The following is a 20,675-nucleotide window of genomic DNA, read 5'->3' as shown; positions in this document are numbered from 1 at the left end:
TCTTATATAATTAAAATATTATTCACAAAAACTTATTTTAATAATAAAATTTAAATGAATCTTGGAAAAATAAAATAAAATAATATTATAAAATAAGATTTAACATAATTAATTGAGAATAATTTTAAATCAGTAAAAAGATTTGATTTGATTCCGAAGTTTATATATATACTGTTCGCTATTTTCTCTGTATAGCTTGAGTAACGAAAAAAACTATCTGTACGGTCATACGTATCATTTGTACTGAAACATTTTCTTCTCTGTTCTATCACCACGTAACTAAGAATGAGTAAACAAGACTTGTTGTCGAGAAATCAGGTAATTAAACTTTTCCTACTAATATTACCATATCGCATGTTTATTCATTGATAAAGTGCAACACAATTTTGTATCTTTTAATGTTTGTGTTTTGTTTTTATGGTTCATGTTTTGTGGTAGTTGTGTTGCGACTTGTGAGTGAACAATTGATATGCGTTGGCCTTGTTTTCTTTGTAGAGCTATTGTACTCTCAAGATTAGTATCGATTGTGATGGCTGTGAGAAGAAAATTAAGAAACTACTTTTGAAAATTCAAGGTACATTCTTACAATACCCCTTATCTTCACTTTATCAATCTTAGGTTTATCATAGCTCTTTTTTTATACTATATGTAATTTTTTATAATTTCAATTTTTATACATTCGTCGAGTAGAAGTAACCTATGCACTAATTTTCCCTAAAAACATTTAACATATCTTAATTTTTTTTTGTTTCAGAGCTCTCGTTAATTAAATATAAATATCAATGACTTAGTATGTGTTTGATTCCATGACAGAAAAGAAAAATATTATTTCAACCATGTAAGATTGAAATTGATATTGTTTCTATAATTGATTCTAACATAAAATTATAATTCAAACCTAAATCACACGAATTTTAAATATAATCAAATTTTCAATTTGCAGGACCAAAATGTACACTTTACATATAAAATGTATAGATGTTTCAAATTTTGTACCTTGTTCTTAATTTATGATGTTATTATCTAGGGGTGGAAGCTGTGAATATGGATGCAAAGGAAGGGAAAGTACAAGTGGTAGGTAGTGTGGATCCAGCAGAACTCATAAAAAAGCTAAAGAAATTAGGAAAGCATGCTGAGATATTGGATTCCATTAATAAGCAGCTTCAGAACTTGCAAGTTGATAATAATAGTAAGGGTAGTAATGGAAATAAGTCTCATAATCAAAATGGTCCTAAAGAAAGTAATGGAAATAAGTCTCATAATCACAATGGTCCTAAAGAAAATAATGGCGGTGGTGCTCAAGCAGTAAACTTGCAGAATTTGGAAGAGGGTCGTGATATTAAGATACCTTCTAAACAACCCAAAAGTGTCAAGTCCAACTTACATAATTTGAAATTTGATTCAATTGATGATTGTAGTCATCATGAATTGCATCACATTAATTTTGATGATGACTGTGGTGAAGAGGGAGGGGAAGGACATCTTCATGGTCATGGCCATCAAATGGAAAATATATCTGGGCCTCGTGGGCCTGCTGGTATGATGAATAGTGGGCCTTTCAGGAGTCAAGACAATGGCTGTGAAAATGATGGAACTTGCAAGAAAGATGAAAATCAAATGGAGGGTAAAAATGGTAATACACAGAATGGGAAAAGTGATGGTGGTTTTCTAAGTCAGTTTCTAGTATGTGGGAAAAATAGTCAAAAAGAACAAGTAGTTGATAGTTACAAGAAAAATTACAATCACAACAATGATGACAAAAAAGAGAAAAATAGTTGTAATAATTTAGAGCGACAAGAGAGTGTCTTTCAAAATGCTAGTGGTAGTAAGAGTAAAAATAGTTTTGATTTTGTTGATTACTATAATGTCCCTAGTGAGGGTAATGGTAGATATGGAAGGAATGGTAACGATAGTAACGGAAATGGAAATATGGGCCAGATGGGCCCAATGGAGCATAACATTCGGGCCGTGCAGGAACAACAAGGGCCAACGAAGAATAGTGGTAGATATGATCAACAAGGGATGCAAATGCAAATGGAACATCCTTCTTATGAACAACAACAACAACAACAACAAAAGTATCAGCAACAACAAGAGCAACGGCGCATGGATATGATGAGGATGATGAAACAACAGCAACAATTTCAGCAACAGCAACAGCAACAACAACGACGACGACAACAAGAAGCTAATTATGGGAACAACATGTTTCCATCAAATAGGATGTATGATAGGGCACATCCATCCATGAATTACAGGCCGCCACCTCCGCTTCCGCCGTCAACGCCGTCTCCCGTCAAGCACACCTGTAGTGAAGAGAACGCCGCGGGTTGCACCATCGTGTGAAAATTATTATGTTAAACAAGTAACAACTTTACTTTGTGTTTTTATCTTTTTTGGCTTGTTGAGTTTATTAATATTTGTAACTTCTTTCGTTTGTTGGAGTTTATGAATATTTGGACTACATTAGGAGAGCTAAAATAATTAGTTATATAAAAGTAATAGGATTTGTTTTTTTAAAGAATTGTTTCTAATTTTGCTTATAATTAAAGTATTTCAGTTATATTTATTTTTCTTGCATGTTAAAAGTTTAGGCTATTTTGATCATGTGGCTCACCAGGTAGTTCAGAGTCTTAATGCCGCCAAAGAGAGTTGAACTTAAAGTTAATTAAGATGAAGAAGAAATATAGTTAAAGAAAAAAAATGTTTGTTGTGCTAAAAAGAGATGCCTGTTATCAAACATTAAAGTATACATATAATTTATTGTTTTTTATAGTAAAATATTTATTAAATATAAACTGAGTATGTATAATTTGTTCACGGTTGGAAATATTTTAATCTGATCTTCATTGTTTGACATGCAAAAATAAATATTAATAACGATAATCAAGTTTATGTACTGAAAAATATCAAAATTAAGATTTTTCTATATCTTATAAATTAAAAAAAGAATATATATATCGTATTCACTCAATTGATTTCTCCTGTTAAGTTATATGCGATGTAACTAGTACGAATTCAAAACGTCATATTTAATTATAAAAAAATAACATATATCTTTTAAAAAGAAAGAATAGGTTGTTTGTTATAAATAAAAATAAAACAATTTAATATTGTTTATAAAAAATATTTATTCAATTTTTCTCTCTATAGTTTTCACTATACTATAAAGTATAAAACTATCATTTTGTTTTCCAAATTAAGTTATAAATGTTGTCTCCATTAGTCGTGAGCTTTAGCGGCAAAGCATGACTTGTAACCTCTCAACGGATATGGTTTCATGAATCAAACTCTAATGGTCATCGGAGATACCATTATAAATAATAAATTTTTTAAAAACATATGTTGTAATTTTATTTTTATTTTGAAAATCCATTTAATGTGATGTATACCGTGCATGAAAGTTATTATATAATACATAATGAGATTTATGCCATAAAAAATAGCGTGATGGTAAAAAAGTTGGTGCCCTGAAATTTTATTGGTTGCTGCTACTTTGAAGACAAGCGAATAATTTTTTGTGAAAAAGCCATTTAATGTAATTTATGACATGCATGAACGTTTTATTAATAAAGGACATTTATTGTGATTTATATGCCATAAAAAAGAGCATGATGGTAAAAAGGTGTGGTATTTGAAGTTTTATTAGTAATTTGTGTAAAAATGAGGTCTTCTTTTTACTGTTTTTTAGATGAAAAAGTAAAGAAATTTGCAGTATAATATTTTGGTTTGAATTTGTGGACATCCAGACTAAATCGTTTTGATATTTTATTAGTTGAATTATAGTCTTATAAATACTGTCTTCTTTTATAATATAGATTTAACAACAACAAAATTAGTAGGTTAAGTCTCTATACTTATATTTATTGAGTTTTTGTTGTAGGTTTAAAAAAAATATTAAGTTCAAATACTTGGTAACCAATTTTTTTTTTCCATTCAATAATAAAATTACATTATTATTAATGGATATCAAACTTTTAAATATTTTTTTGAATTAATAAATAAATACTATCTATTAGACCAAAAAATAAATAAATAATATCTATATATATTTAGATCTTTTAAAAACAAATCAAATTTTTAAATTCATAATTAATTAAGGATTTAGCTTTTTTAAAATGATACATTATCTATTTATATAATATTGTTATTTAAAAAATAAAAGTTTAGATATAAAATTAGGGCTTTTTGTAACTACCATATGTTATTTGTTTTTATATCACTAAATATTATTTTAAGTTTCATTAATAATGTTGTAAATAATTTCATATATTTTTTATTAAATAAAAGTTTAAATATAAAATTATAGGGGTTTTTTACTACCATATGTTATTTGTTTTTATTTAACTAAATATTATTTAAAGTTTAATTAATAATGTTGTAAATAATTTCATATATTTTTTTATTTTATTTTATTTAATTAATTTTTTTACAATTAATATATTACCATTTATAAATATTAGTTTTAGTTATGAAATTAATAATATCTTAAAATATATTATTAAAAATAAAAAATTTACAAATTTAAATTAATTGTAGTTTTTTGTAATTTTTTTTCTTAATAATTTTTATCACTATTAGAAAGTTAAACCCAATTACTAATACAAAAATGTGTTTTATCAATAACACTCAATAAAAACAACTTAACATTTCAAATTGTGTTGTTATACACTCTCTCAACTATTTTAAAGTATTTTCGTAGGTGTCTTTCAACCAACCCATCACTCGATAGCTACTTTCTCTCTTTTTATTGCTACATTGAAAAGGGACATCTCTCATCTTCATTCTTCTTCATATTCTCTCGTTAGCTTATGTTAATTTTTCTTCCATCGAGTATATTCCACAAAAAGTAGAGATATGTATTGTGTTGTTTAACGAGTTTGTTGTTAGATTGCGATAATGAAATAAATAATTTGTTTTTATATAAATTATACATACACACACGTTATTAGATGAGGATGTATAAATAACTCATTAGTTATTGAAGAGTTGAATAAAAAATAATACAAACTATGAAAAACATATAACTATCGTCATTTTGATGAATAGATTATTTTTATTTTTAGAAATTTTAGAAATTTAATTATTTGATATATTTTTTACATATATTATCATTAAACGTGTTATTTCTTGTGCGTTGTAAAAAAGTAAATATTAATATAATATAGGCAAGACCGTTATGATATTCTTTTCTATTATGATAGAGAGAAGGGGTTTATTTTTTATCTGTCCGTATTTAAATTTTAAATTAAATATAAAAAAGATGACATTAAATAATTGGATGTTGACTATTATTATAACAACAATTAATAGTGTAAATGACTCATGTAAGGTGAACATGTGTACTAAACACCAAAAATCGTCTCCTTGGTTTAATAAATAAAATTGTAGAATTAAGTAATGTATGAGATCTACAATGGAACTCGTACCTTATATATATATATATATGTTGAAGCGAGTCTTGCAATTACATATATCACTTAAAGGTGATTTTTAAAATATAACAAAAAAGGTAAACATATTGATTTTTGGACGAGTGGGTTTGTCAAACAAAACAATAATTTATCATGCTAAAGCAAGAAATTGGCTTATGGTCATAGAAAAATAATTGAGCAGGCAAAAAGTAACTTAAAAAAAAAAAAAAGAGAGAATTTTAAATATAATAATAGATCAACGTTTCTTTTGTCACCACCCATTTTTTAGTGGCTTGAACCAATTTGGGTGGCAAGGTCAAAAACTTTAACTTATTCCACCTAACACAGTGAGTTAAAAATGATTGACCTATATCAATTCATTTTATCTTTAATATAAAGCATTTATATTTTTTTAAATGATTACTTAATTAATGAACATTCTATTACTCCAACTCTTCTCATCAATAATTATACGAGTCTATTACTAAATGAATATCATCAATAATTATATATCATAACATTTCAACACACTAATTTATGTAAGTACCCCCCTTAATTAACACTCAAGTTTTTGACATCACGCAAATTTTATAACAATATTCTACTTAAAATTTATCTCCAATATGTGAAATTATTGTGACTGATATAACTTTTTATTGTGCATGTATGTTCAACCATTCATAAGATTTAGTAAAAAAAAAACACACACACACATAAGATTTCTATCTTTATCTAAACAAATATATACAACTAATAGGTTGATGTCATAAACGTCAAATGTGTGATATAATTATTGCCGGTTAAATTTGTGTGATTTAGATTAAATGTATTGTGATTACATATTATTATATTTATTTTAGACAATTCAAATTTTAAAATAAATGGAGTTTTTAAACAAAAAATTTCAACCATAAAATTTCAACCGTTTAATTTTGATAGGATTATGGTGAACAGAAAATGGTTGTGATTATACACAACATATATAAAAAATTTTGAATTCTACCATCACTAGTTAGGATTGCATATTTGCATGCAGTTTTTTTTCTTTTCAAAATTAACATAAAACATTTATCAGTCTAGCAGTATAGCAATTAAGGTCTTTTGTATCATGTAATAATGAACTATTTATGATATTCCATTTGGTTGAGGAATATATTACAAAATGAAAAATGAAAGGCCATGTTTTGAAGTTATAGTGCGTGTTAATACAACAGCTAGCTGGTGCAGAATTATCTAAAAAGTTAAGCCAAAAACAGCGTTTGTGAAGATTGTTACAATACATACAATGATCCCGAGGCAAAACTCCAAGCCAAGCCATGCACTATCTCCACACGCCGCCTATATATAAAACAAATGAAAACTGCAAGCCATGCAACTAAGCTTTTCTTTTAGCTGCCAAGTAACCCCTCATTCACCTGCCACCCTTTGTTTTCTTACCAATATTATTAAAATCATTCAACATTCATCTAGAAAATTCACAACCCCACCAACATATCCAAATTAATTTCACACTCTAAATATTTAACACCGGCAACAGTAAAAGTTGTTCAGTGTTAATAATGCTCACTCTGACATTATATTTTTATTTACCCTACAAGATAATGGACACCAGGGTAAGTATTGAAAAAGTAAAAAATGGGGTTCCTCTGTCTATATATAGTCTAATTCACTAACTTCATATCCTCATCAAATTATAAAGACAAACATGGCTTCTATTTCTATCCTTCATTTTCTCTTTTGCTTTTTTCTTTTAGTACTCTCATCTGAGTCTACTACACAAACCCAATCTCACTCTCAATCACAACAGAATTCCAATTCAAAACCAAATCTGTTGGTTCTACCAGTTCAACAAGATGCTAATACTGGGCTTCATTGGGCCTACATTCACAAAAGAACCCCTTTAATGCAACTCCCAGTTCTCATTGACCTAAACGGTAAACACTTATGGGTCAACTGTGAACAACACTACTCATCCTCAACCTATCAAGCACCCTTTTGTCATTCCACACAATGCGCACGAGCCAACACTCACACGTGCCACACGTGCGTCTCTTCTTTCCGACCCGGTTGCCATAACAACACGTGTGGACTCATGTCCGCTAACCCCGTCACTCAACAAACCGCATTGGGCGAACTGGCCCAAGACGTTTTCGCTATTTACACCACCCGTGGGCCTAAACTCGGCCCAATGGTTACCGTCCCTCAATTCCTCTTCTCTTGTGCACCTTCCTTTTTGGCCCAAAAAGGTTTACCCAACAACGTTCAAGGAGTTGCTGGGCTGGCCCATTCACCTATTTCACTACCAAATCAACTCTCTTCACACTTTGGACTAAAACACCAATTCACAACGTGCCTATCTCGTTACCCTAAATCAAACGGAGCAATAATATTCGGTGATGCAGCAAACAACATGCGTTTTGGTAATAACCGTAATTACAAAAATAACCCTAATATTCTGAATAATTTAATTTACACCCCATTAACAATTACTCCAGAAGGAGAATACCGAATGCATGTAACTTCGATACAAATAAATGAACACACAGTGGTTCCAGTGAGTGGATCTATGTTATCATCATATCCAGAAGGTGTAATTGGAGGAACACTGATAAGCACTTCAATTCCTTACACAACTCTGCAAGACTCTCTGTTTGAGACATTTGTTCAAGTATTTGCCAAACAGTTTCCAAAAGAAGCACAAGTGAATGCGGTGGGGCCATTTGGATTGTGTTTTGATTCGAAGAGAATTAATAAAGCAGTTAATGTTGAGTTTGTGTTGGATAGGAGTGATGTTGTTTGGAGAATTTCAGGTGAGAATTTGATGGTTGAGGCAAAGAGTGGGATTTCATGTTTGGGAATAGTGAATGGTGGATTGAAACCTAAAGCTACGATTTCTATTGGGAGTCGTCAATTGGAAGAGAATTTGTTGTTGTTTGATCTTGTTGAGTCGAAGCTTGGGTTTAGTAACTCGTTGAGCTCACGTGGAATCAAGTGTTCTGATCTGTTCGACTTCAACAATAATGCGTAGATAATATATAGTTTTGATCAATGATCAAACTATGTGTGTCAGAGACGTTTTAGATATGAGTTTCTGTGTATGCTTAATTATTAAGTAAGCATCTACTTCTTCTTGTTTTTGTTATGCTTAATAAACTACTCATCATCTTCAATGATCAATAATAAAGACGCTACTTGTCTTTTTAAACTTAAACACACATATTTGTTCTCTTGCGTTCATGGTTTTAAATAAACGTTACTTTTAACATTTTGGAATTTCTACTGCTTCTTCTTTTCGAATTATATTATTTATATTTCTACTATCATATAATATATAATATTGATTCACATAATATATGATGCCACCCATAAACTAGAGACTCGTGAATTAATTTAATAATTTAATTTTTTATTTAAAATTATAAATAAATTAATAAATATTTAAAGTTAAATAGTTAAATTATTAAAGTAATAATATTTTTAAATTTTATCAATCATATGTTACAAAAACAGTCACTTGAACTATGCGATGTGACATTTTATAAAAAAATATAAAGTAAAACTAATAATAGAAAATTATAAAGAACAAAATTTAAATAAATTTAAAAATAAAAATAAAAATTAATATATTTAAAAAATTAAAAAAAAATTCAAATATGAATTAATATAAATTAAATTATAAATTTGATGATGGTTTTTTATATGTAAATTTACATTTTTAAACTAATTAAATGGTTAACTTTACAAAATATTTCAACTAGCTTATCTACTATGAGGCTATAAACTATGTTGTCATCCATAATGCATAGGTGTGTATGCATGGTATCGATATTGGGTATTGGTACGAATAATACCTTAATGAATAATATTAATTTGTTTATATAATTTAATGAAGATATTTAAATTATTTAATTTATAATACAAAATTATAATATGAATTTAAAAATTTACAATTATATCCTATTATATTAATAAATAAATTAAAATACATTAATAATATTATATTAACATATAAAAAAAAATAATTATTTTTATTTACAATAAAATAAAACAAAAATTGGAATATATATCTTCGGATACAATACGAGTAACAATACCGATAAATATTTGATACAAATACTTAACTATTTTAAAAATGCTCATATTTCATAGTCTATCAATTAACTCTCCTCATATTTCATAGATTATCAACTAATTCATAGTTATTAACTGTATATAAAACTCATAGCTATCAACTACATCGTTGGCTATCCGTTAATTTAAGCAAAAGAGAGCCTGACATTATATGAACCTCCTTTTTATCTCCTTCAATAAATTGTCCCTTCCTTTTCATACAAGAGAAGAGTCAATAGATCTCCTAAAATCCAATAATTACCGATCTCCATTACCCCAACCGAGAAGGTCGAATAATGCTTGAGGAAAAAAAAAAAAAACTACTGTTTAACAAGCAATTTTTAATTCAATCATCAATAAATCAACTATAAGCATCAAATAAGAAAAAAATATTAAAGTCTTTATTTTAAAACATTCTTCAACTATTCTATGATGGTGGTGGATCTTAAAATGAAATATTGGATGATCAAAATTTAAATTTTTATTAGATAAATAAAAGATATAATATTAAATTGTATATAATAATTTTAAGTCGTAAATTTATAAAAATATATTGGAGAGAAGTAGTAAATTAATTTTGTTTTATTTTTAATAATTAAAAGTTAGTTGAAATTTAGGTTGGAAAGGTTATTTTATTTTATAATTACAGCAGTTGCTTTTGTAATTTTTTTTTATAAATTATTCTCTCCGATTTTTTATAATAGACATTTGGTTTATAATTTGGTCTACAAAAAATTATATATTTGATCCTTTTAAGGATTTTAAAGATACTATTCTAATCTTAAAAATTAAGCATAATAAAAAAAAAATACAATTTTAATAATTAAAAAATTGATAAAATAAATTTTAGTCCATATACACACCAATCTACATAATGCATGCTATTTGATTAGATTAATTTGTGTGACTTAAAAAAAATGCACATGACATTTTAACTCACAAAAACAATTCTACCTATAAAATATACCTATAGAATACACCACCGACGATTATTGATCCAAAAATTACACCAACATATACCATAATATTTGTATTAATTAGTATATATGTGAAACCATAATTATCATAGACTTATATAATTTGGTTTTGAAAACTTTATCATTGTTAATAATTCTTCAACCTTTTTTAACATAAATATTTTTTATATTAAATTTAACTATTTTCATACATTCAATCAACTTTATAAAAAGTTTATTATAACTAACCAATAATATATTTTTTTAAATTATTAAAAAATTTGTAACGACAAATAAAATGTAATAATATTTTTTTTAAATTGTTAAAAACTTTAAATGGGCGTGGTCACCCTAAATCACAAGTAAGCTCCCTATTGTTCTTTTATGTACAAAGAACCAAAAATATATTTGATTTTTCAATTATATTATATTAAAAATTAAAAATAATAGTAAGCTCCCTATTGTTCTTTTATGTACAAAGAACCAAAAATATATTTGATTTTTCAATTATATTATATTAAAAATTAAAAATAATAGTAAGCTCCCTATTGTTCTTTTATGTACAAAGAACCAAAAATATATTTGATTTTTCAATTATATTATATTAAAAATTAAAAATAATAGTAAGCTCCCTATTGTTCTTTTATGTACAAAGAACCAAAAATATATTTGATTTTTCAATTATATTATATTAAAAATTAAAAATAATAGTAAGCTCCCTATTGTTCTTTTATGTACAAAGAACCAAAAATATATTTGATTTTTCAATTATATTATATTACATCATCAATTGTATTTTACATGAATCCTTTACAAATTTATTTTTATTTTAATATTTAAAATTCTTGGCCAATTTGAGAAAGAAAAAAATACAACAAAAGTAAAAAAGTTCGAAATATTTTATAAAATGTGAATTCAGAATTTAAGGCGAAAAATATATATTTTCTTATTTAATTAAAACTTTTTTAATATATTATACATTTAAAAGTTGTAAATAAATTAAAAGAGTTATAGATGAACTCAATTGAAACTTAAAAACTTGAGCCACAAAAATCGGTTGAAAAAAAAAATCAGGGATCAAAATTCCACATACCTAAAACTAAAGGAACAAAATAGTACTCTTAACAACGAAAAACTTAATGAATGCTTTAAAAATTTAGTCAAAAAGATTTATTTGATTTTTTTTATAAAAAAGAAGAAAATTAATTTAAAATGATTTTTTTTATATAAAAGAAGAAAATTAACTTAAAATGATTTTTTTTGTTAGAGATGAAGTAAAACTGATTTAATAGTAAATTTAAAACAGTAGTATTTATTTAATATTAAAAAAATCTGAATAATTAATGTTGTTTTGACTAAATTTGAAAACTAAAGTAAAAAAATCATATTTTCTTAAAAAAAACATAAAAAATATCATTTAATTCAATAATATAATAAAAAAGCGGGACCCCACCGCGTGCGTGTTCTGTCCAATGAGAGAAAAGGAAGGCAATAACTTTCCCTTGGCTGCTCAACGCACTGAGTGAGTGAGCAAGTCTACCACACCGGTTATATCTCTAACCTCTCTCTCCGAGTTTCTATTCTTTCTTTTTATCGAACACATAGACTGCAACCGAAGAAGAAGAAAAGAAACCTAAAAAATGCATTCATTCGGTTACAGAGCCAACGCTTTGCTAACCTTTTCGGTTACGATTCTTGCTTTTATGTGCGCCATGGCTTCTCTCTCCGACACTCTCAATTCCCCTTCACCTTCTGCACAAGTCCAGGTATCTCTCTTTTCTTTTACAGATCTGTCATTTCAATAACGGTTTCAACCGTTTTTGTTTTTGTTAATCTTTTTGTGTGTGTGTGATGATGTAGGTGTTGAACATTAATTGGTTTCAGAAACAGCCCAACGGCAATGACGAGGTATTTGCTGTTAATTTTGTGGATCGTGTTTAGATGCTTGTAATAATCTTGTGAAGTTTTTGATGTGTACCGTTTACTTAATCAATATTGTAGATCATGTTTTTAGCCTCATATGCATTTTGTTCTGCAAATTAGTTTATGGTGATTGTCTCATGCTTCGAGAAACTTAAAATTTGTTGCTATTAGTCTAGGGTTTTGATGTAGGAAAGATCTGATGAATTCAGCCTACCCTTCAATACTTGAATGAATTTTGTTCTTCCTTTGTTTGAAAGAATTCGTTATTATGTTGTTAGGAACTCAAATTTTATTATTATAATCAAATTAGGGAAAAACTCCCCCCTGTTACAGTATATGCAATGTAAGGAACACAGTTGGCAGTTTATGGAAAATGATTATGTGGAATTACAATTCAAGTACAGGAGTGTAAATCCCAAATGGTACTGGCTAGGAAGCGGACCAAGATTGGCTGCAGTCACTAAATTTCAAGCTTAGATTTAAAAATAATTAAAATCTGAAACATCCTATGGACAGTCTAGATGTGTTGACTGCACTGTCGTCAACTGCAGTAAATCCAAATTCCTAGGATGCTCAAGGAAGGGTGTGATTGTGATGTGAACCAAAGAGAGTCAGATGAAGCAAATAATTCTCTCAAATCCTATGCCCCAATGTCTCTCTCTATCCCTTGTCGTATATGTGAAGTTGTATACCCTCTGTTGGAGACTCACTCTAGATCTCTTTCTGATTTGTTGCATTTTGTGCAAAGTGTCATTTTTCTTCAACTATTTCTGTTGAGCCAATGCTTGGAATATTCCTCACTTCTCCTTCCCTAATAGTATAATTGTAAAACTTCAATGTTCTACACCTCCCTAGCCAAAGACTTCACCTCTCTTTAAAATGACAACATTTCCTTCCCCTCCAATCTCTCCTTTTATTTATTTGCAATTTGCAGCAAGCCTTATTTCTTCCAACAATCTCCCTTACTAACTAAGGAAGGAGGTTACTTATTAGAAGTCATCAAAATACTTACAAATTTTTGCTTCGGATACTTGTTCGGATGTCCATGTTTTTATATACCACATACAATGGATACTTGTGTGTGCATGAAACCAGTCATGATCAAAGCTAGAAATTATTGGAAACATCGTGCTTGTTCTAGTGTACATTAATTTTTTTAAAACTTGACAACATATATAATTACTTGTATTTTACATATATTTCTCTGCACATTCTCTAAATTTTAAACAGCATACCACATTATGATATGAATATCATTTTGTTCATTGTCATTTACCAGCTCGTTGGGTTCCTTTTCTCTGATATTTGAATGTCATCCTTAGTCTTTGTTAAATCTGAACGGAAGCATTTCTATCATTGCAGGTCAGCATGACATTGAATATTTCCGCAGATTTACAGTCTCTGTTCACATGGAATACAAAACAGGTTATTGGCTTCAATTGCATTTCTCAATTTAATTTCTTGTCGTCTTTCTGAAAAGTATAGACTATAGACTCTTAAAAATAAGTTGAGTATCAGGACTGGATGGGGAAGAATGAAAATTAATAATTTTGGTTTTACTTCTTTTTCTATGCTTGCAGGTTTTTGTATTTTTAGCTGCTGAATATGATACACCAAAACATCCTGTGAATCAGGTATGATTTGGTTAGTTTACAACTTCATTTGAAATTTAAACAATTTAATTTTAAGCTTGACAACTTCTTTTTATAACAAGAGATTAAAAGGAAGCCATGGTAATAGTGGGTTGGTAATTGGGGGATCTCAAATATCCATTGGTTAGGTTGCAGCTTCAGAGTTTGTTTACACTGTTCATGATTTTATGTCACTCAGATAACTGTGTCATTGCATTTTATGGTGCATTGCTGTCACTTTCGGTGTATGTTGTGTCATATATGTTGCTCAGTCTCTTGAGATGTCATTTTACAGATATCCCTGTGGGATGGTATTATTCCCTCTAAAGAGCAAGCTAAGTTTTGGATTCACACATCAAATAAATACCGCTTCATTGATCAGGTATACAATTAATTCTTCAAGAAGTCTAATATGAATTGCTTCATATCTGTTTAGGCCTTAATTTTGCCTTTTCTTTTGGTGTCCAGGGAAGCAATTTGCGCGGTAAAGAATATAACTTGACTTTGCACTGGCATATTATGCCAAAAACTGGAAAAATGCTGGTAGATAAATTAGTATTGCCAGGTTATCGATTGCCTGAGGCATACAGATGATGTTTCTTGTCATGTTAACGTTTTTGATGTAACTTTAGACTTTTCTATATCAGATATATAAGTTTCCTTCAAAGAACTAGAATCAGTGCAAAGAAATATGTGATTTTAGTGGAAATGAATAGCTTTTGAATACTTGATGCGAAATTTGCCTGTGATGTGTGGTTTTGAATTGTTTCAACTTTATTGTTCTCAAGTAGGAAGTGGGTCCTCTAAATCAAATGAACGGTACTACAGTTGAGATGACTCTTTGATCTAAAGAAATAAAACTTCACTATTTAAATTTAACGAATTCTCTAGTTGATGTACTTAACAATCTATACAAATATCATGCCGTAATTAGTCTTTGGTTTGGTCTTTAAACATTAAAAGTTGCCAGCCTATTACTGGAAAAGTTTAAAATTGTGGCTGAGTTTTATGGAGGTTGAATCCGATATCTCCATATCTCAGAAAATGATATAGCACGATTTGGGCCACCTCCTCGAGGTATGCTAGAAAGCCACATACTTTCCAGATGTTTAAGCTATGTTTTGTATTAAAGTAGAGTTTTTAGAATCTAGGTGAGCTAGCGTAGTTATATAAAAACTACAATCTGTTGTTTTATAAAAACTACAATTTATAGTTTTTGAAAATGAGTGACTCGCTGTAATTTTAGTAATTCTATAGTAAAATTAAATATGTGCTAAGATGTTGACATCTATTTTTACACACAACTCTTCATTATATTCACAATTGTCGGGATTAGACTATATAATATTTTAAAGTTTATATAAAATGACAATTCGGAATATTATGATCAATTATGAATAATCTTATTCACAACAAAATAGAATTCAATTTTTGGAAACACACTTCAAGTTAGCATACTTTTTAACAAATGTATATACTTGACATTTCAATTATCACAATGGTGATTCATTCTATAAAAATATAGAAACGTGTTGGTTTTGTGGAAATTAAATATTGGAACATGTTTATGATTTTTTATTATACTCTTTGCAGAAAATGACTAGTAGGGCGCGTTTTTATGTAAGAATCTCTTCTTGAGAAAAGAGAAATTACTCAAATACATACTCAGTCTTATGGCTGAATTGACAAAATTACAAGAGCACGACGGTGAATTACCGTGATTGATTTGCCGACAGGGCAGGCCCAAAAGATGCGGCGATTTATTAAAAAGGAAAGAACGCGGAAAGTAGATCGATGTGGCACAGTCCTCTTCCGCGCTTGTGTCTGCGAGTGTGTTAGTTAGTACACAATGAGACGATAGAGCAAAACATTTTGATTGCAATTGGAATGGCTTTCATTTCCATTCCCTCATTCTCTTTCAAAACAATTTCACTCTCACTAATCATCACACTCACTCTCCTCTTCTTCTTCTTCATCACAGCAACAAACCCCCCTTCGTCTCCCTCTTTCCAAACCACACCTCCTACAATTCGTAGATCACTCCTCACCATCACATCTTGCTCCTCCAACAAACCCCAATCAAATGGCATCATCAATTACCACTGCATTTTCCCTCAAAACCCTTACATCTCAATCACATCACTCTCTCTCATCCTCACCCTCCATTTCTACATCCTCATCAACACAGCACAACACCATTTCTCTATCGTCACTACTAAACTCGCTTCTCACCTCAATCTCTCCCCTAGTATGGCCGCCGTTACTTTACTCGCTCTCGGTAACGGCTCTCCCGATGTTTTCTCATCTTTAGCCGCTCTTCGCGCCGGTCAATACCGAACCGGCTTCGGCGCAATACTCTCTGCTGGTGCTTTCGTCTCGGCTCTCGTTGTCGGCTTCGTCGCGATCTACGCTGCTCCTTTTCCCGTTGATCCGGCGCCGTTTGTTAGAGATGTTTTGTTCTATTTAACCGCTGCGATGTTTCTTTTCTATGTTTATCTTAGTGCTGAGATTTTTCTATGGCAAGCCGTTGGATTCGTTGCGTTCTATATCTTCTTCGTTGCTTTGGTGTTCTACATGGATTTGGGAGTGGCGAATCGCAGGGAAAAGAGTTCTGCGGATCTCGAGGGACAAATTGAATCGTATAGCGAAGACAAAGCTTTGGGATCTATAGAAAAAGAGAAACACGCTTCTGGATTCAGTGGATCTTTTCGTTTGGTATGTTTCAAACTTTCAATTAGCATTGTGATAATTTTGCTTTTCATATACGTATGATTTCATAATTGTTGGTAGTTGAATAACCTATGTTTTAGATCAATAGTTCTTCAATTGAAAATATCCAAATATCAACCACTTGACTTCAAACTCAATTTTAATCATTTTACAAAATCAGTTAATTCAAAATCAGGTTTATTTGACACTTGCCCAAGCACACACTTATTAGTTAACTTGCTTAGCCTTGCTAAAATTGTTTACTCATAGGATGTTCAAGAACAAAAGTTTCCTTGGATAATATAGTAACATTTTGTATTTTTTTAAATAATAACAAAAGGCCGTGCCATTCTGAACCAGATGCAGCAGCGGTTTAACCATTCTTAAATCTTAACCTTGAAACAAAGGCCTTGGTGCTATTCATTTGATGCACATTTCCTATAACTGATTAAAATTCAATTCAATTCAAATGACTAATGGTTTTGGAGAAAAATATATTTTCTTTTTGTATTTTACTTTTCATCTTAGATGCAGTAAACTGGGAGCTCGGTTATACTTGGAGCTGACACATTTTATAGTTATAAGATGCAGTGACTTTTTTTTCATATATAGCTTATGTGGTTTTTAAATCCATTTTCTTTTTACTACCCACAAAATGTGGTGGTAGGGTGGGTTACAAGGGGAGGTTGGCCAATTGATCCCTTTGTCGGTAGACATTAAATCAAGCTCTTATGGTAACATTACCCTCGAAGTTTTTTATTTGATATGTTAAAGATATGTTAAGCCAATTAGATTGACCAGTGGCATTGATGTAATTAATGCTACTATGTTAATTCCTTTTATTTGATAATAATTTAGTTTCGTTTGTTGTAGCTGACTCCACCTAGTGAGAGTAGACTTTAGTGGTAGTTGTTATGTAGTTCATTCAATAATATTTCTTATAACTTTTTAAAAGTAGTTTTGTAAAAATGTAAAATGTAGGCAACGATGTTTCCTGTGATAAAAAATAAGATAGGCAACTATGTCCATTGCATGGATATATTTCTTGTTCTTTTATAACTTTATTGAATATATGTTACTTGAGATTGTCTTGACTTATCCCATACTCTGGTTACAGATTTCTAAAGCATGGGAGCTTCCTGTCTCAACTCTGTTAAGATTGACAATCCCTCAACCAGCACCGTCGCAATGGAGCAGATTTTATGCATCAGCCAATATTGCTCTTTGTCCACTTGCCCTCTTGTATGCATGCAACTCATTCATGGCTCTTGATCATCCCATAGTTTTTCTTCTCCCTAATACTCATTTCCCTCTCTGGTCAGTAGTGCTCATGGCAAGCTTCTCTCTTGCATTTCTTCATTTTGTAATTGAAAAAGAGCCCCCAAAAGCAGAGCATTTGCCTGTGGTGGTCATGGCATTTGTTATGAGCGTCTTTTGGATATCCACCACAGCTGGAGAGCTGGTGAATTGCCTCGAAGCTCTAGGTATACTTCTCAAACTTCCACCAGCATTCCTAGGTCTTACAGTTCTAGCATGGGGGAATTCGGTGGGGGATCTTGTTGCTGATGTTGCAGTTGCTAAAGCTGGTCATCCAGCAATGGCAATGGCTGGATGCTTTGCTGGACCGATGTTTAACATGCTTGTTGGTCTTGGAACTGCTTTGGTCATACAGACGACTAATATATATCCTAGAGCTTATGAACTTAATTTCCACGTTGGTATAGTGATTGCATTTGTATTCCTGATTTTAAGTCTCATGGGGTCTCTCTTGGTAATCACTTGGTCCCGATTCCGAGTCCCCAAGTTTTGGGGATTCTGTCTCGTAGGCCTCTATATTGCTTTTATGGCAGCGAGTTCGTTGGTAGCCGTCTTTTCAGGTTGATTGTTCATAGAAACATTTAGATAGGTATGTTCAAAAACCTGTTCTCTTGAACGATATTCAAAACCAAACTGGACCACTTCAAAAATACCCAAGCCATTTATGAAGAAAACTGGCCTGTTCCGTTTTGTGCAAAAATTCAGTTGTTGATAATCCATTTGATACCTGGTTTCTCCTCTTCTCTCATTTCCCTCCCAGATTCACATACTCTTTCAGTACTCAAATTTACAAATCACGGCTAAAGAACTCTAACCCCAATCTCCTAACTGGAAACAAATTCTCTTTGACTTCTTGCTGTAATTCCATTAGAAATCCAACTCATTGCTTATGATCCATTCACGCAGTCTCATATACTCGTGATTTTGTTTATTTGAGTTCGTTCTCAACTCATTCATTCATGCTCTCAGCTCTTTGATTGTGCTTTTTCTTGTGATTTTATTCATTCACGTGATTTTATCTTCATTCTCCGTCGAAGACATAAGGTATTTGTGTTGCTCATTTCTTTCGCTCATGTGGTTTTATGGTTGATTGGCTCTAGAATGATTTTGTGTTTTTGTTTTGGCTACTTGAAGCTTTCTTCCCTTGAAGCTTGGTTCCAGACTGTGAAGCCTTTTTCTATCAAATTTCAGTTTGGTGTTCCACTCTCTATGACTACGTGAAGGTCATTTCCTGCAGGTATTTTCGCCCAGTATCTGGTTTGTTGGTTTTTTTGCTTACTTATGTTGTGAATGTTTGACTGATTCTCTCTATGTCTGTGTAAGTATGGATTTTGTGTTCTCATATTTGCTTTGGTGCTAATGTGTTTTGGTGGGATTAAGCATGTGGTGGGGTTTTGCCCTTTCAGATATGCTCAGCTTCAAAATTCCAATTATGTAGTGCAAGTTTGATTTTTATTGTATGCTAAATGTGCTTGGCGTAGTACAATCATGCATATGGTGGTCATACTCATACTGTGCTCTACCTAACAACAGTTGAAAATGATCGAATATGGACTTGTAAGATTGTGTTTAGAAGCAAACATCAGGACGTGGAAAGTATTTCTGGAAGAAATTGTGTTTAAGAAAAGAAGATTTAATTCAACTTTTTGTTGATGAATTTTACTTCAATTGGTATGAAAAAAAAGTAATACATTTTTCTGTAGTACTTTCATAGGAAAAAGGTTTGTCATGTCTATTTACCCTCTCCCCCCTAAAGGCTAAAGCCAAAGCTAAAATTGAAAACCTGAAGAGTAAGATAATGATTCTTTCTCGAGAAGATAGGACTTGTTAGTTATGATTTTAAATTACTGCACTTACTGTCACGACCCAAAAATTTAATGCCGTGATCGGCGCACAAGCTATACTCCTAGCCTGGCAAGCCTATCAATTAACTTAACAATTAAACAACTAAATCGCTTTTTAACCGTTTAAAAATATATATGCTTTTTCCCGAAATTTCGACAGAGTATCCTCTGTAACTTCAACATTTCCAAATTTTGTAAAATCCCTGTTCAGCTTTCAATCCAGTCATAATTCAAATAACATAATCAAATTGCTTAATACACTTCTCAAAAAAACTAAATAGACTTTCTAGACTCCAAAATAGCTGCAATTACATAGACTCAACAAATATTACAAAATGGTCCTCAATCAAAGAGGCCTACCAAAAAAAAAAGAAGTTTGTTGAGACTTGAATCAAATAATAGATTCCTACTCAGCTGCTTGTGAATCTGAAAAATAATAAGCAACATAAAGGGGTAAGTCACAAAGACTTAGTGAGGAGACAACAACCACCATCAATTAGAAGGGAAACCCAAAAGGCACGAGTAACTGTTTAATCGCTTGACAAAAATATTAAAAATCCAGTGAATAACGAAACGAAATCAAAGTGAACAACCTTAAAATCATTATAAAAGTCAAACAAATAACAATACAAATTTTTAGAACCAAGAGGCGGCTTTATCTCATTGATAGCCCTCTCCTCCTAAGGGTGGCCTTTCCCTTAGGGGCGGCTCCATCTAACGGATGGCCCTCTCCCCTCAATTCCACAACGCATCAGCACGTATCAATTAGGG

At 30.6% G+C, this 20,675-nt stretch overlaps 4 protein-coding genes across 5 annotated transcripts in view; all 4 read left to right on the top strand.

Annotated features, from left to right (window-relative positions):
• The first annotated feature begins 205 nt into the window (after positions 1 to 205).
• LOC101504465 (uncharacterized) lies at positions 206 to 2,524 on the top strand. The gene is made up of 3 exons (XM_004494902.3): positions 206 to 318; positions 496 to 574; positions 1,028 to 2,524. The coding sequence occupies exons 1-3, from the start codon at positions 286 to 288 to the stop codon at positions 2,344 to 2,346; spliced, it is 1,431 nt and encodes a 476-aa protein (XP_004494959.1). The 5' UTR covers positions 206 to 285; the 3' UTR covers positions 2,347 to 2,524.
• A 4,570-nt stretch (positions 2,525 to 7,094) lies between these two features.
• Positions 7,095 to 8,625, top strand: LOC101504144 (basic 7S globulin-like). The gene has a single exon (XM_004494901.4). The coding sequence runs from the start codon at positions 7,120 to 7,122 to the stop codon at positions 8,440 to 8,442; it is 1,323 nt and encodes a 440-aa protein (XP_004494958.1). The 5' UTR covers positions 7,095 to 7,119; the 3' UTR covers positions 8,443 to 8,625.
• A 3,366-nt stretch (positions 8,626 to 11,991) lies between these two features.
• On the top strand, positions 11,992 to 14,783 carry LOC101509064 (signal peptidase complex subunit 3B). Its single transcript, XM_004494576.4, has 6 exons — positions 11,992 to 12,246; positions 12,341 to 12,388; positions 13,766 to 13,828; positions 13,984 to 14,037; positions 14,330 to 14,416; positions 14,503 to 14,783. The coding sequence occupies exons 1-6, from the start codon at positions 12,121 to 12,123 to the stop codon at positions 14,626 to 14,628; spliced, it is 504 nt and encodes a 167-aa protein (XP_004494633.1). The 5' UTR covers positions 11,992 to 12,120; the 3' UTR covers positions 14,629 to 14,783.
• An 861-nt stretch (positions 14,784 to 15,644) lies between these two features.
• The window catches only part of LOC101508324 (cation/calcium exchanger 5), an 8,002-nt gene continuing 2,971 nt past the window's right edge, over positions 15,645 to 20,675 (top strand). The window contains exons 1-4 of one of the 2 annotated variants that reach the window (XM_073366198.1): positions 15,645 to 16,749; positions 17,861 to 19,104; positions 19,195 to 19,297; positions 19,467 to 19,876. In XM_073366198.1, coding sequence (XP_073222299.1) covers positions 15,922 to 16,749; positions 17,861 to 18,625 — 1,593 coding nt within the window. In that variant the 5' untranslated portion in view covers positions 15,645 to 15,921 and the 3' untranslated portion in view covers positions 18,626 to 19,104; positions 19,195 to 19,297; positions 19,467 to 19,876. Of the gene's footprint in view, positions 16,750 to 17,860; positions 19,105 to 19,194; positions 19,298 to 19,466; positions 19,877 to 20,675 lie in introns of those variants that run through there. The other variant, XM_004494574.4, reaches the window with a different exon arrangement.

The sequence above is a fragment of the Cicer arietinum genome, chromosome 3, assembly GCF_000331145.2.
Source record: "Cicer arietinum cultivar CDC Frontier isolate Library 1 chromosome 3, Cicar.CDCFrontier_v2.0, whole genome shotgun sequence".
Classification (NCBI taxonomy): Eukaryota; Viridiplantae; Streptophyta; class Magnoliopsida; order Fabales; family Fabaceae; genus Cicer; species Cicer arietinum.
The sequence above is the reverse complement of the archived record's forward strand: the minus strand, read 5'-3'. Positions and strand labels throughout refer to the sequence as shown.

Excerpts from the sequence above, each read along its gene's own strand:
- LOC101504465 (XM_004494902.3), top strand. The coding sequence starts at position 286 with ATGAGTAAACAAGACTTGTTGTCGAGAAATCAG. Across the intron at positions 319-495 it reads ACTTGTTGTCGAGAAATCAG|AGCTATTGTACTCTCAAGAT; the intron begins GTAATTAAACTT and ends TTTTCTTTGTAG. Across the intron at positions 575-1,027 it reads ACTACTTTTGAAAATTCAAG|GGGTGGAAGCTGTGAATATG; the intron begins GTACATTCTTAC and ends GTTATTATCTAG.
- LOC101504144 (XM_004494901.4), top strand. The coding sequence starts at position 7,120 with ATGGCTTCTATTTCTATCCTTCATTTTCTCTTTTGCTTTTTTCTTTTA.
- LOC101509064 (XM_004494576.4), top strand. The coding sequence starts at position 12,121 with ATGCATTCATTCGGTTACAGAGCCAACGCTTTGCTAACCTTTTCGGTT. Across the intron at positions 13,829-13,983 it reads TCACATGGAATACAAAACAG|GTTTTTGTATTTTTAGCTGC; the intron begins GTTATTGGCTTC and ends CTATGCTTGCAG. Across the intron at positions 14,417-14,502 it reads AATACCGCTTCATTGATCAG|GGAAGCAATTTGCGCGGTAA; the intron begins GTATACAATTAA and ends TTTGGTGTCCAG.